Source organism: Protopterus annectens, chromosome 11.part0 (assembly GCF_019279795.1).
Source record: "Protopterus annectens isolate FY-2018-M chromosome 11.part0, PAN1.0, whole genome shotgun sequence".
In the NCBI taxonomy this organism is placed as follows: domain Eukaryota; kingdom Metazoa; phylum Chordata; order Ceratodontiformes; family Protopteridae; genus Protopterus; species Protopterus annectens.
Genome location: NC_056745.1, coordinates 340650796 through 340666225, shown reverse-complemented (window position 1 = coordinate 340666225; position 15430 = coordinate 340650796). Strand labels below are relative to the sequence as shown.

The 15430-nt window shown below is 36.1% G+C and overlaps 1 protein-coding gene across 1 annotated transcript in view; it reads left to right on the top strand.

Moving 5' to 3' along the window:
* The window catches only part of STAB2 (stabilin 2), a 922612-nt gene that overhangs the window by 722247 nt on the left and 184935 nt on the right, over positions 1-15430 (top strand). The window contains exon 59 of the mRNA XM_044087850.1: positions 6265-6458. Within this exon, the coding sequence (XP_043943785.1) occupies positions 6265-6458 (194 nt within the window). The remainder of the gene's footprint in view (positions 1-6264; positions 6459-15430) is intronic.

Genomic DNA, 15430 nt, shown 5'->3' with positions numbered 1-15430 from the left:
TCACTAACATATTTCTCTCTCGAAATGCCCGCCCCTTCCTGGAAGCGGACTTTAGAGCGTGACCTTTGGTTGGATGGTCTAAAGAAGGCAGTTCCTTTTTCAAAATCACAAAGATCTCTATGAATTTTATGCATTTTCTGCTCAAGTAATTTCTTTTCATACACATTAAGCTTTTCTTGAATGTCACACAAGCAAGATTCAAAGCGGACTCTTTCCAACACAGTCATTAAGTTGGTACATACACTGGCAATGTCTTTTTTAATCTCAGCAAGTTTAATTATGTCTCTCTCTATGAGAATGTTGATCCATTCTCTAGAGCAAAGGTGGGTAGCCTTTTCCCACCTCTGTTTAAACACTTTATCCTCCGAATATGTCAAATCAAAAGGTTGAGAAGGGGATTTAATAGCTCTTAATCCCCACGGCACAATATCTAGATCTAAATATCTCTGTAGACTAGTATGGTTGTAGTAGATAGCCATTTCTTTATTCCTTAAATTACTTAATTGAAAATCAAGGTTTTTACCTCAACCGGATAGTCCATGGAATGTTTACCAATATTAGCAAAAGGATTAGTAAGCCGCTTACTGCGAGTCCCTGCTAAAATACATTCACAAATTGGTGTAGCAGAGCTATCTTCATTCTTGGTATTTCTATCGAACCGGTCTCTATCCCGCTCCACATTTGAGCTCAAAAAGCCATCCAATGTACGCTGAGAGGAACCCCCATTATCCTCTCTAAACATCCGTGGAATATTAACCGCTGGGTCACTGGCCATCAACAATCAGATAATGATAACACAAACAAAGAAAAACGCTGAATTGCTTCATCACAAAACAAAAAACACAGCAGCCACTGAAAAAATAATTTATTCCTCTAGCGCCTCGGCCACAATTAGCCTTCAAGGAGTAACATACAGAATTTAAAAACAGTTTATATAGTCCCAGCTCCAATTAAATAAACAATTAAACAATTAAACAATTATATAAATAAATACAACTTTAAAGTAACACACAACAATTCATATAATACTTTTCCAACAACATTCTGTGTTCAAGCTTATAGGCATCAATGTATTATATTTTAAAATAAACACTGTTTCCTTTCTTAGAAGCATAAACTTATATGCTTCTTTATCAAAACATTCCATTTTAATTTGTTCCAAAATAGTGGCTTTCAAACCCACTGGATATCCACCATGACATTTATTAAAATGAAGAGCCAGAGGGCTGTCCATTCTATTCACTCTAATATCTCTTAGATGTTCTAACAATCGTGTCTTAAACATTCTTTTTGTTTGTCCAATATAAAACTTATTACAATTACATTTGATAGCATAAACAACCCCCTCCGTCCTACAGTCATAGGCTCCACTAGTTCTAAAACGAATATTGTTAATATATAAAAAATAATTAACTATATAAGAACACCCACTACATCTACCACAAGGCATGGATCCTTTAATAGAAATTTGCTGACTTAATTTAATCTCAGGTCTCTGAAATTTAGTATGTACTATCATGTCTTTAATATTTCTCCCCCTCTTATATGAAAAAAATAATTTTTTATTTGTTAAACCATCAAGTTCAACAAAACTCTTAAGGAATTCCCAAAAGTGAAGGATAAATTGTTTGATACTATCACTTAACTGTAGAAACTACAAATAAATTATCCACATTAGCACCATTATTAGTTTTACTTCTAGCAATATTTGCTTTCTTATTTATATCATATCTAATATTTAATACTTTTTGAACACATCCATATTTTCTATTTAGCATGCTAAAGAAACTTAAACAGGAAAGATAAAACCTAGTGGTATTATTGTTTTAATACTTGCAAGCCTAATGAATGTGTGTTGCTTTTAGATGGATTTAATTGTATCTATCTGTCTATCTATCTATTTCTTAACTGGATTAGAGCTCTGATTTAGATGGACCATCTTTAGGCTCAGTCCAGGAAAAAAACAGAACAAAGTAGCAACATTGAGAACAAAGGAATACAAACCCAACACCAAGCATGCACTTTACACAGCAAAAATATTTTGAACTGTAGCTATCGAAAATACCCACAGAAGACAACAGGTTATTATCAAAGTATATGCTGTGATAAACTGAGATGCTGCCAGCCTAGCTGGATAGAATTTGTAAATAATTCTATGTCATTGTAAATATTAATATGATCCACAGGCTTTTTTCACAAATGTAAAAAAAAACTGTTATGTGTTGAGCTTCAAAAATGTAACCACAGTGCACTCTGCTGGAAGAAAGCAGAAATGTGTATAAATGTTATGACTGTGTGTGATCTCAAGCTAGGAGACAGGATGCCTGGGCTAGGAGTTTCTTTCTATTGTCTTAAGACAGAGATAATTGCTAAGTTTCACATGTAAAGAATCTTTTATTGTTGTGATTTCCTGGCAGCTGCAAGATCACAAAGAAATGTAAAATGTTTAGTTCTGTGAGCCTGGGAACTTAAGCAGAGGTAAAAGTAGAGGTGACAAGAATGATGTGATCTGAAATGACTCAGCAGCAATGTGTATTATCAATTTAAAACTATTGCAGAGAGAAAGAGAGTGCATTTTGTATTTGTCTTCAGACCTGTTAACAACTCACTAGTATTTGCCTTGCTCTGTAAGTAAGTTATTTAGGTACAGTGATTTCTCTTATAAACAGATAGAAATACAGTAAGATTAGTTTAGAAGTGTTCTATATTCATGTTATACTGTCCTACTGTATTATTTTAAAGTATTTCCTGTAATTTCTGAACTCTAATGTCATTGTGTTGAGTTAGAAAGTATTGTCTTATGTTTTTATTGTTTATTATTAAATATATTTTAACCTTTTAAACTGTGGCTGTTTTATGTAGAGATAATTTAAGGTCTTAGAGTACTTGCATGTATTTGGTGATACTGTACAAGCCACTTCTAAATATTCTTCAGGTCTCAGTAACATTTACCAATTGGATGATAATAACATTGCACAGTAGAATTGGACATCATTTGGTAAGAGCCTTTAGACTAGCTAATAAGAGTAGTCAGTGTCAGTGGTTACTACCTCATAGCCTGGGCAGAATGGGGCATAGCTAGTGAACCTGTGCCAGCCTTTCCCAGGAATGTCTGTGTGTTTGTATATAAATCAAATCTCAAAGTATGTGTGTGTCAGCTACTTGGGCAGGGACCCAAAGCACTGGTTGACAGAGAGGATACTGGATGCTTTGGCTTGACTACTCAGCTGAGATCTGAACCCTATAGCTGTGCTAGTGAGGAGTCTTACTGGGGATCTGGAGAGAAAGGGAGAAACCAGCCCCAGACTGACTGTGATCTCTGTGTGCTCTTAAGGGAAATTGTACTTTACTGTCTGTGTACTTATCCTCCCAATATGGATGCCCCTCACTGATGCTAGTGGTGAGGACTGAGGTTTCTTGATTACTGGGCCAGTGCATGGGCATCACATATAAACTATATTTACAAAAGTTTTGCTCTAAATTATTGGAGGTTACAGGGTCTTCTGAAGAAGACAAAGTGGATGAGTGTGTAATAGGAAAGTAGGGAGGGGAGAAAATCAATGTTAGTTGGGGAGACTAAGAAGTGGGGAACAGGGGGATGGATTTAGAGGGCACAAGAGAGTGTACAAAAGAAACAAGAGATTTTAGATGAGAGTGTACTAAAACCCTGTTCTTTATTCCTGCTATATAGTTAATATATGCTTCCACAAGTTATTTGCTCGCAGTTTTATATTTGTTTGCAAGTTGTTAATTATTAATCTACCCACATATGAAATTTGGCATTTATAGGAACTGATTTTAAGTTCACAGGTCCATTGTTTGCCAAATTGTTGAATAAAAATATACTGTTCTGCTCCTTCTTCAGCTTTTGCTGTTTATCATTACATTTGCCTTATGAACTAACCACTTTCACATAGTTTTTGGCTAATGGCCATCTCCATTTTTGATTTCCTTCGACACCATGCAGTTCCTATATACACAGAATTAATAAGATACCACATTTGCATTCCAAGTAAGCTATGAAAAGAAATTCTTTTCAGCAACACAAACTCCCAGAGATGTGGCTGCTAGATCATTTCTAGAGCCCTTTTTCGATTTGCCCACTTATTCTACACTTTCTTCCACATTGTCCTATCCTACCAGTGAAGAGATGAAGAACAAAGGATTACAGCATTCATCCTCCAGTGTGTGTGTTGATTTCAGTTTTAAGTCCCTAACTCCCTTCCCACAACATTGGCATAATGTGCCATGTTTGCTTCCATTCATGCATGGTCAGGTCTGGGCTGCGGTAGGCGGCGGCCGGCTAGGCGGCCTGGGTGGGTAGCAGCAGCACTTTTTTTTAGTATTTGGTGTAGGTAGACCAGGATGGGGGCACCAGGTAATGTGTTGGGGGGCACCGTGGAGCTGTTTTGCCTAGGGCACCAGTTGACCTAGGGCCGCTCCTGCATTCATGCACCTAATTTAGGCTACATTCTTTTGAGGTTCACTCATCTTGGCCCTCCATGCTGCCTGCCTTGCTGGCCATCTTCTGGAGGGTGTCAGCAATGCAGTGGATCAGAAAGCTTCCCTCCCCCTTGAATGTGCAGACTGCCATTGTCTGCTTATTTTCTCCACTATTCACAGCCAGTTCCACCACCATCTGGGGTTGTTATTTGAGTTGAGGCCATCTGCATTTTGAGTTGAGGGCATCTGCATTACAGTCAGGGATTCTTCTCCTTTGTGCCATACGCACAATATTATTCAGATTTTCTTAACAAATTCTAACTTGTAACTTCATCCTGTCCTATAAGAGAACCCATGACATTTGCTGTTCCCCTAGTTCTTTGCTGCTGTAACCATATCTTTTTCTCTTGAACTAGTTTTTGTTCACATTCTCATGAGACCAATCTGAATAAATTATGTTCCCACTCTGGAGGCTTTATAAGTTAAAATTAGTTTGCCTCTTAGTCTTACACATTTTAGTGTATAATGACCTAGGTTTTGCAAGTGCTATGAATAATTTTTGTTTTACAGACTAGTAATATTCACTAGAGGCGTCCATTTGTTGGGGTACACTACCTAGTAAACTGAAAATAGTTATGAAGTCTTTTATAACTTTTTCCATTTTGAATCTGTGTCCATGTGTACTGTTAAAAACTGCGGTTTATACAGCCTTAATCACAACCGAGTCTACCTGAGCAGGTATGGCTCACTACCTTAATGATAAAGTCTATATTTCTGTCACTGGTCATTTCCATAAGACCACCTGTTGCCTCCCTTGTGATGACAGGCCTAATTACATTCCCCATAGTGTCTCTGCAGCCAGGCAATGACTGCATCTGTAAAATAATAAAAACACTCAAAAACAGCAATCAAAAATATTTTAATCCAACCACATACTTGTACTTTCATCAAAAGATATAATTGTCAAGACTTCATCAGACTGCCTTTTGATGAAAGTGCTTACCGTGTGTTTGGATTAAAAATATATTTTTTTTGCTATTTTTGTGCTGTTTATTTTATGGTGACTTTTATCATGCTTTTGTTGCAGTATTATTATTTTCAAAATGATTGCAACATTATCTGTTTGTCTATATTACAATCAGTAGTTGTCGCACAGCCACAGTAACAGACAGTATATAATTCTACTTCCATAACTCTGATTGTACCATCATCCCAAATGCCCAAAGTTTTCCTAATTTGCATCGCTTTGTGTTCTTTTGGAATTTTTGGACCCAATATTGTGATCCCAGAAACTAAAAGAACGTATGATTCATGTAAAATAACAAAGTGCAAACTCACTGTTACAAATTAAAAGTGTTCCTGCACTACTCTACATCCCTAGAAATCAAATTATAGCAGTAAATTTGCAAGACTTTCTTTTAAAATATGAATGCATGTAACACCTTGTGACTGTCAAGTAAATCTCAGTCTTTCAAACTGTAATTTGTTTACAGGGAAATTACAAAAATCTCACAACTCCATTGCATTTATCTGAAATGCAGCAGCCTCGAGTTTTCATGTAACTAAAGTTGAAAGTGGTTGCAGAGCTCCTCAGATAGTGCAGTAGGAGGCTTTATCCTCCAGAAAGACATCTTTTGTGATTATATTTTTTAGGTAAAAACAGATAAGGATGCTTTGGTCTACAATGTGTCTGTATCAGAAACATATATCCACATTATAGAAATAATGCAGTCAGTCATTTTTCTTTTACCAGTTTATTCAGCCTTGTTGAATATTTGTTTTCAATTTGAAGTAATTCTGTTGCATTTCTCTTTGATACAGTTGTTGACCACTGTAAGCAGAACAATGGAGGTTGTCCCAAGACTTCTCTCTGCTTCCAGAGTGGAGTTAAAGTTTCATGCCAATGTCAGAGTGGATACAGTGGTGACGGCTACAACTGTATGCCAATCAATCCATGCATAGACGGAAACAATGGTGGCTGCCATGAACACGCTACTTGTATGATGACAGGGCCAGTAAGTCTGTTTCATTTATGTTGTCAGTAGTCACAGCAGTTGTATTAGCCATAACACTTGTATTGTTGCCGAATTCTAAACTCCTAAACATCATGAATTGTGAAATGTTAGTATGTGTTTGTAATAACAACTCCACAGTACTTTTTGTTAATTTTTTCACTTTTTAATAACACTTTTATTAAACTCAGGTTTTCAATTATTCCAACATGAACAAGATGCCAACTTAAATATTGATAAATACAATAATTAAAGAACAAAAAAGCTAGTAACAAATTGTCTGCTATAACCCATATCCCAAAATGCAAGCTACTATAAAGTAAAATTAAACTAACAAAGGAGCAATTCAGCTCTGAACTGTACACAGATTAACAGTCAGAGGCTTTAACCATCAGTCCTCTTATTCTACCTTCTTGGCAGTCAAACCCATGAAGCCACTTTTTAATATACTGCTGTGTTATGCTACTACCTTATACCAGTCGTGTCTTTCTCCACTGTCTAATGCTGGTGCTGTCCTATGCCACTGTCTTACTACAGTCTTACAGCACTCTATGTCACTATTTATACTACTGTCTTTTGTCACCATGTAATACTGCCATCCTATATTACTGTCTTATACCATGGTTTTATGCAGTTGTCTTATGCCACTATCTTACACTGCTGTCTTATTCCTGTTTTATGTCACTATCATATGCTGCTTTGTTTTACCACTGTCTTATACAATTGTCTTATGTCACTGTTCTCTGTCACTGCCTTCTATCACTGTATTATACCCTTGTCTTACACTGCTGCATTATTCTGTTTTACACCACTGCCGTACCCACTATATTATACCTCTGTTTTATTTTGCTGTCTAATGCCACTGTGTTATACCACTGTTTTGTCCCTTCTTTTGTCAGAATTCCATCCATATTTTCCAGTTCTAAAAATAATCAATACAAATTCTCTATATGAGGAGAGAGAATTCTTTTTTCACCTTCTAGTAATAACCTTTTCAGATAGTACCAAAACTGCTAAGTTCCCCATCTGGGATATCCCTAATAAGAATGGTAAGGGGGATAATTCCAGGCTACCCTGTCATAAATCATTTGAAAGAGATGTCAGCTGGGCTTTAAACCATGCCATCAAAGCAGAGTGGAAAAAGTATTATCCAAGTCCGTCTCAACCTCAAAAACCTCACCAAAATTATCCCAGTACTTCAGGGACCGTATACCTGAATCTACCAAATGTGTAGAAGTATTTATGTAAATTATTTCCAGCTAAAAATTCTGAACTTATGTGGGTGAATTGCAAATTTAGTTGCCAATATACCACTTTGCATAAGGCCAGACATATATGTCTCTTCACCACTCTACTGCACTTTTCCTCAAATTGAGTTTTATCACATGCCTAATCGTAATTAACTGTTGATTCAACTGACTTATCAATAATTTTGTTTGGCAGTCCTGCCTCCTTACTTCTCAGAGAAACCTATGCCATCATTTCCTTTCCTATCCTACAGGAATCTCACAGACCACCAATTAAAATAGCTCCCTCAAACCTGTATAGGATTGCTCTGCCCATTATATGTGATCCATCATGAATGTCACTCAACTAGATTGAGTTACTGATGAGGCCAGTACAAGCTCCATATTAAATTAGCTGAGCAGGCCACAGTAAGTGATGTAAAGAAATAACTAGCAATGGAGTAATCTGTTGAAGATCTTGAACATACACAGCTCTAGAAAAATGGACTTACAATTATGCAGCTCAGGTCTTGAGTATGTTTGGATGAAAAGAAGTTTTATAGCCTTCAACCAGCTGAAAGGAAATTAGACCACCTCATATTTTATCCAATACCATTTAAAAATCATTTTAAAGTGCATTCATTCATTTATATCTAATTATCTACTTAATCCAGTTTAGAGTCATGGAAAAGCAAAAGTAAATTAAGGCACCAAAGTTACACACTGGAAATCAGTCACTGTACTTACCACAGAGAGACAGCGGGTGGCGCTTTCACAACTTAATGTTGCTTCATCAGACCACATCACTACAACTGATGAGACAGAATATATCAATATAAAAATGCATAAAATATATGAAAAATATTAATATTTAAAAATATATTTAAATATAATAATTTTTAATATTATTGTTTTAAATATTTTTTTTATAAATATTGTGTGTTTAAATATCAATATTCATAAGAAAAATGCATAAAATATATTTAAACAAATAATATTAAAAAATATATTTAAAAAAAATTAATAATTATTTAAAAAATATTTATTTTAAAAATATATTTATTAAATAAATTTTTTTTAGTATTTATTTTATGATATTATTTATATATATTGATATATTTTATGTATTTTCTTCTGTATATTGTTATTCTCTTTTAATTTAATTAAAATTTAATCTTTAATTTCAAAAAAAATATAGCCGGGTGGTTTGTCCAACATATTGTTTTTTGTTTGTCAAAATTACAAGTCTGCTATATCAATTCTGCATTTATCATCAAAGTGTGTCTATGTTGTGTATAACGGTTTTAGTCATGGTATACATTGTGTGTTTTGGGCACCTCAGTGTACCTGCAGCCATTTGGTTTTTGCATCTAGAGTCATGGAAAAGCCAGTGGCCAACCCAACATACACGTCACAAGACAGAGGAACAAATCTCAAAATGAGGTGGCAGCCCACATGGATACTCATTCTCTTAGCTTGCACAACTACAAGCAATTTAGGGGATAACATTGTAGATATGCCATGTCTTTTGCATGTTAAAAGAATGAGTGAAAACGTCACACAGAAAAAGACTACTCGGTTAAAAAAATTGTTTTATTGGCCTGAATTTGTCCATAAACAGACTTAAAAAAGCCATGGCCATTCAGAATTGCCATTTAGCTGAAACACCTGCTGTCCTTAAAGGGTCATTTGCATATATCTCATGCCACCTCTAATACAAGAAGTTTAAGGAATCACACAGTGGAAAATCTAGCCTTGCTAGATTTTTCTTTTTGTTTTTTAACCAATTGTTTTTTCTGTGTGACCTTTTCATTCATTGTTTTAGTTTGTTAGTTGGGATATTTTGTAGGCACCCCAATGGTTGTGGATATCAGCTGGGTACAACAATCCTGTGTTTCTAAATGTTAACCAAACATTCCACTTATGCTGTGCTGATGATGCCATAAGAAGATTGAAACATGCATATCCACAGCTAATGGGGTTTGCCTTTATTGGCATGAATTTGTCCATAAACAGACTTAAAAAAGAAAAAAATCATGGATATTCATAATTGCCATTTAACTGAAGCACCTAATGTCCTTGAAGGGTCAATTGTATATATCCCATGTCACCTCTGATATAAGATGTTTAAGGAATCACACAGTGGAAAGTCTAGCCTTGCTAGATTTTTTTCTTTATGCCTTTTATATGTGGAAACAAACCAGAGTGTCCAGCAAAAATCCATTAGGACACACAGAGGATATGCAGACTATGCATTTAATGTGCCCCAGCCAAGAATTGAACTAGCCTCCCATTTAAAAGATAATTATGCTACTCATAATTAATGTGAATTCACCAGCAGTTACATAACCAGTGCCATAGTGCCAATGTATACATAGTCTAGGTAGAAAATATGTTACCTTATGAACCTCAAAGAGGGTTAAATGGGAGGACTCAAATTTCACATTTTCTGGTAACTAAAATCCCTAAATTCTTGTAAGTTATACTATAAAGAAGTTTAATGTATTACGCTAAATTTTAAATTTTGATGCTTTGAAAAATGGGATGGTCACCTAAGTCCTAGAGATGTTTACAAACCAATATAAGTAGTACTTTTGTTAGAACCACTAACAGAAGTATAAGCTCTGCAAGGTCTTTCCCAATGCAAGATAGACTTTTCATTCCAGTATGATTGCCGTGCCTTCTAGAGTAATGTGTTATTGAGACTGTGACGTCTGCTGGTTTGTACAGATTATGTTGCTGTTAATGAAGCTGAAATGTTGTTGGAATCTGAATTCTGATATTTTTTAACTTTCACTTTTAATTTAATGGCAGCTTAAAACAAACTCTTGCCAAAGTACGCTGTACTTATCCATTGAGTCTAACCTAATCAGTACCCCCTCCTTAGGCATTATTAAGAAGGAAGAATTAGACGTGTACCATTCTTTATAAATCCCACCTAAAAGTACCAGGAGGATTGCCATTTTACCGGCGTAGAACAATTTCTTGTTGCAGGATACAGTGTGCATGCCATTTCTACAAATAAGGCTGAAACAAATGTCATGTACAAATGACATCTTAACTTGTCAGTACAGACCTCTATCATCACTGCATCATTCTCTCATGTACACTGGTCTCTGCCTTTACAATAATATCATACAATTAAATGAATTAACACTAGTACATTTGTACATGATCACTGATACCTGTTTGGCTCTCATTTCTACCCAGTTACTGTCCCCTGTTATAAGCATCCCATTCTTTCATGGTATGAGTACTCTTCATTCATAAACCAAACTAAAGTGAAGCTCTGTGACCACCTTTAAATCATAATCAGAAATACTGATTTACAGTTATTTAAAAAATGGACTTCAATTTTCATAGACTAAAAATCACAGGAATTATATCTGTTACTGTAAGGTAGAATATTCACTCATTGACAGGACTGCATTACATTTTTTCAGTTCAGCTAAAAATTTGTAAACTAAAACAGAATCAAAGCATAGAAGACTTAGAAAAGCAAAGTCACAGTTTTGCAGAGAGTAAATATAAGGAGTAATTCAGGTTATGGTGAATGAGTGATCTGATCTAAAGTACCAACCTTCATAAATTCTCAATATTTTCTAATACTTAGACAGAAAAAATTTTGGACTTTTTGACTGTGGTCTTGACTGTCACATAGGCCAATTCCTAAAGCATGCTGACCTCATTCTTTAGGCAAATGTCCATAGCAGAGGCAATTAATATAGTTCTATGAGCTTGGGTTGACATCTCCTCCTCACACACACACACACACACACACACACACACACACACACACACACACACACACACACACACACACACACACACACACACACAAATACTATTTTACCTACCACCTACACAGCCCTCTCTCCCTATTTACTTACCATAATTCCACTTCAAAAAGATTAGAACTAGAGACTAGAACACAAATAGACCAAATTTAAAAAGATACTCCTCCAGACTCAGATAAATTAGATCCTTGGTTCATTCACCTTTGTAAGGACTTCATCTACCAGCCTCAGATATGGAAAACAGCTATAGTCAGTCCTATTCCAAAACTACCCAACTTCTGCTTCACAATATCATCCTATCTCAGTGCCTCCCACTTTAGGTAAAATACTAGAAAAAATTATCTTCAAGCAAATTACTGCTTATTTACATCGATACCATCTTCTGTCCAAACATGAATTCATGTCTGGACATAGCACCATAACAGCTCTGTACTCCCTCACTGATGACATCCTATCCAATATGGACAAAGGCAATCTGACAGGAGCTTTCTTCACTAACCTCACAAAGGCCTTTGATCTAATTGACCATAACTTACTATTTGACAAATTAACTGACGTATGTATTAGTGTCAATACAAAATCTTTGGTTTGTAGATTTCCTGACCAATCAATCCTTCAAGGTGAAAGTGGGCAGCACAACTTTTGAAACAGCTGTTCTCATGTGAGGAGTCCCCCTAGGTTCCCCTTTAGCTCCTCTGCTATTTGCCATATTTATCAACAAGCTCCCATCTGATCACCCTCAGATTCCTTTAATTCTTTATGCAGATGACATAGTCATCTACACATTAAACAAATTCCACTCTGTTATAGAAACTCTGCTCCAAGATGGCCTCCAAACCCTCAATCAATGGCTAATAGGCCAGAATCTTATACTCAAACCCTCAAAAATAAAAGTAACTCTATTTGGAACCAACCATAAAATAGCCAAAGTACTCGGCTTCCTCAATATAAAAATGTTAATTATACCTCCATGAAAACTACCCCATCCTTCAAAATCCTTGGCATTTGCCTAGACCAATCTCTTAACATTCAACTACACATTCAAAACATACATAAAAAGATCAATGCACCACTGTTCTGGGCAAACAAACTATCACCTTTTCTGTCCAAGCCAACCAAAGCTGTCATAGACAAAGGAATACTTTTATCTCAAGTTAAATATGGACTACCCATAATATTTGCAACCTCAAAGAAAAAATGCCACCACCTTGCAAATCACCTCCAGTAAAATCTACCAATTCATTACTAACTCCCACATTATAGTACACCACTGCCTAACTTTCGCCAAGCCGGATGGCTCCCTATACATTTGACGGCCAACCTTTTACTAGGATCACTAGTTCACAAAGCTCTTTCTCTTGAGGTATCTTCCATTCTCACTCATAAACTCTTTACCAACCCCCCACATATAATGTCTGGTTAGCTCTCTATCTCAACCCACCCTGCTAACTCAAAAACTAAACTTCATTACACCAACCATATATTCCCCATCCTAGCATTTAAACTATTGGATTCCATTCCTCTGTCGATCAGGAAAAGTGCAGCTGTACTCACAGAGGTCACTTTACATGAACCTTGCAGGTCTCTCACACCCCATTATCCATATGCTGTCCTTTCTTATCTCATTTTGTCATCCCCTCACTTACTGCCTCTCATTCGAACTACCCCCCTCTTCTCTTCGCATCTCTCACACGTCCACTCTTTTCTACTCCTCTTCCCTCTGCTTACCTCTCTTACCATTTATCTGTCTTCTTCCATGATATCCTTACCTGCAGCCTTTTACACATGCCTTTTCTAATGCTCTGCTAAGCATGATTCCATTTTTCATCCATGTTTTGACATAAACGGCTTCTTGAACTAAATATTGTAGCATATTCTTGCATCTTTAAATATGTTTTTAGCACATCCTTAAATCTGTAAATATGTTTTGTTCATTTCTTATGAGATCCTATTCACATGGGTTGTGCCTACAAATGGCCCACTGAGGTCAGAGCAATACCCTAGTAAACAAATATAAAGAAATAAAAATAAAACAAACTAATATCTGCCTAACCACCCCCTCCCATGTCTGCATGAACATAAATGCAGTCTACTGATCTGATGAAATTCAATTTATATTTAAATATTTAAATAAGGTATATAACTAGCTTAAAGATGTCTCACTTGATCATCTATCCTAAGATTAAATATACCCAAACAGTTCATTGTAACAGTGAAAGAAATCTCACTGCATATAACACCATAGTTGGTGACAAGAGCATGGCGTGGAGAAAGAATGTTAGACTTAAAATATCTTAACTACTGAAATTGGGACTGGGACATTGAGGGTAGGGGTACTCTAGGAATGAGCTCTTAACTGATAACTAAAAGTAGGATCAGGATATGGGAAAACATCAACGCTGCTTTTTATTGATAAGGGATTGTGAGGTGGGAGGGGCTGTCCAAGTTAAAGGACTGTGTTATTTTATTACAAGGGGAATGGTAGCACTAACTTCTGTTATTACTACTGAACAAAAGGTCAAAAGGGTGACCTTTGACATTAGCAGTTATAAAATGTTGGGCTGTATCTTAGGAGAAAGATGATACCCTTATACTGATGGGCTACACTACACTACACCTGCCTCACTATGTATTCTGATCCAGTAATACATGCAGAAAGTGTAGCAGGTACTCCCCCTGTTCTATCAGGAAATCATCAGGGACTCAGTTGCTTTATATCTGGTTAATCTAGAAGGTTTAAGAGCATCAATTTTAGAAAAACCTAGGCTCAATATTAGACATGGTGGTGACTGGAAAAAGTATTTGTTGTTTAAAGAAAATATATTAATATTAAAATATGGGATCTTAAATCTCACAGGACTAACTAATGAAATTAATACGTAATTAGATTCTTCATGTTACTGTTTTTTTTAACTGTCTTATTTCTTGTCTAATTTTTTTTGTTCTTTTAATTATTAAATAAGTGTAAAACTTCTTATGTAAAGTATTTTTTGTAATTATTATTATTATCATTACTATTATCTGGAATGTTTTATGGTTACGGTACCATGATTTTTTTTTTCTTTTAATGAAACGTTTCCAAAGTTTCCATTAGTTTATTAACAATTCCTTTAATTTCTGAATGTCTTTTCTGGTAAAATCATAGGTTCATAGGTAGGTACTAGGCTATCGGCCCAAGAGCCTAAGTAAGCCTAGCCAACAAGTTCTCTGGCTTATGCCACCCAAGAAAGTTAATTTCCTGTGCCCCTGTTGAGCAGAGCCACAGAAGTGATTCCCGGGGTGTATTTCCTATTTCCCATCCACTCATCAAGATTTTTCTTGAAGAGTGCTAATGAGGAACTTTGCTTGATATAGATGGGTAGCTTGTTCCAGAGTATAGGAAGTCTTTGGGACAGGAATCTATCCCTCCAGCATGTCCTGTTTATTGTGGTGACAAGGTTTAGGTCCCTAGAGTGTGTAGCTCGGAGGGACTGGGATTTCTTTAGGTGTAGCATGTCCAACAGCTCTGGGTTTAACATAGCTTTATATGTTAGGCAGAGATCTCCTCGGAGTAGGCAATATGCTACAGAGTAAATCTGGAGTTTTTTGAGATGGTCAGTGTAGGGCATCTGTTTGAGGCCAGTAATCCTCTTTGTGAGGTACTTCTGTGGCCTTTCCAGCTGCTGCAAATGTTTTGTGAGGTACATTCCAAAAGGGGCGTTGTACTCTATAATGGGTCTAATGAGTGCCGAGTAGAGGAAAACAATGACCTCTTTTTTCCTGGATGAGAACCCTTTTGTGATATGGTGTGCCACATAGAAGGATTTCTTGACTACTGTGGCAATGTGATTATCAAACGAGAGACCACGTCCACCTGGGTCCCAAGGTCTCTTATCACACATTCGGCATTAAGTAGACTGCCGTTTATGTGGTAGTTCATGGGTACAGAGTTTTTACCAAAGGGGATGACAAT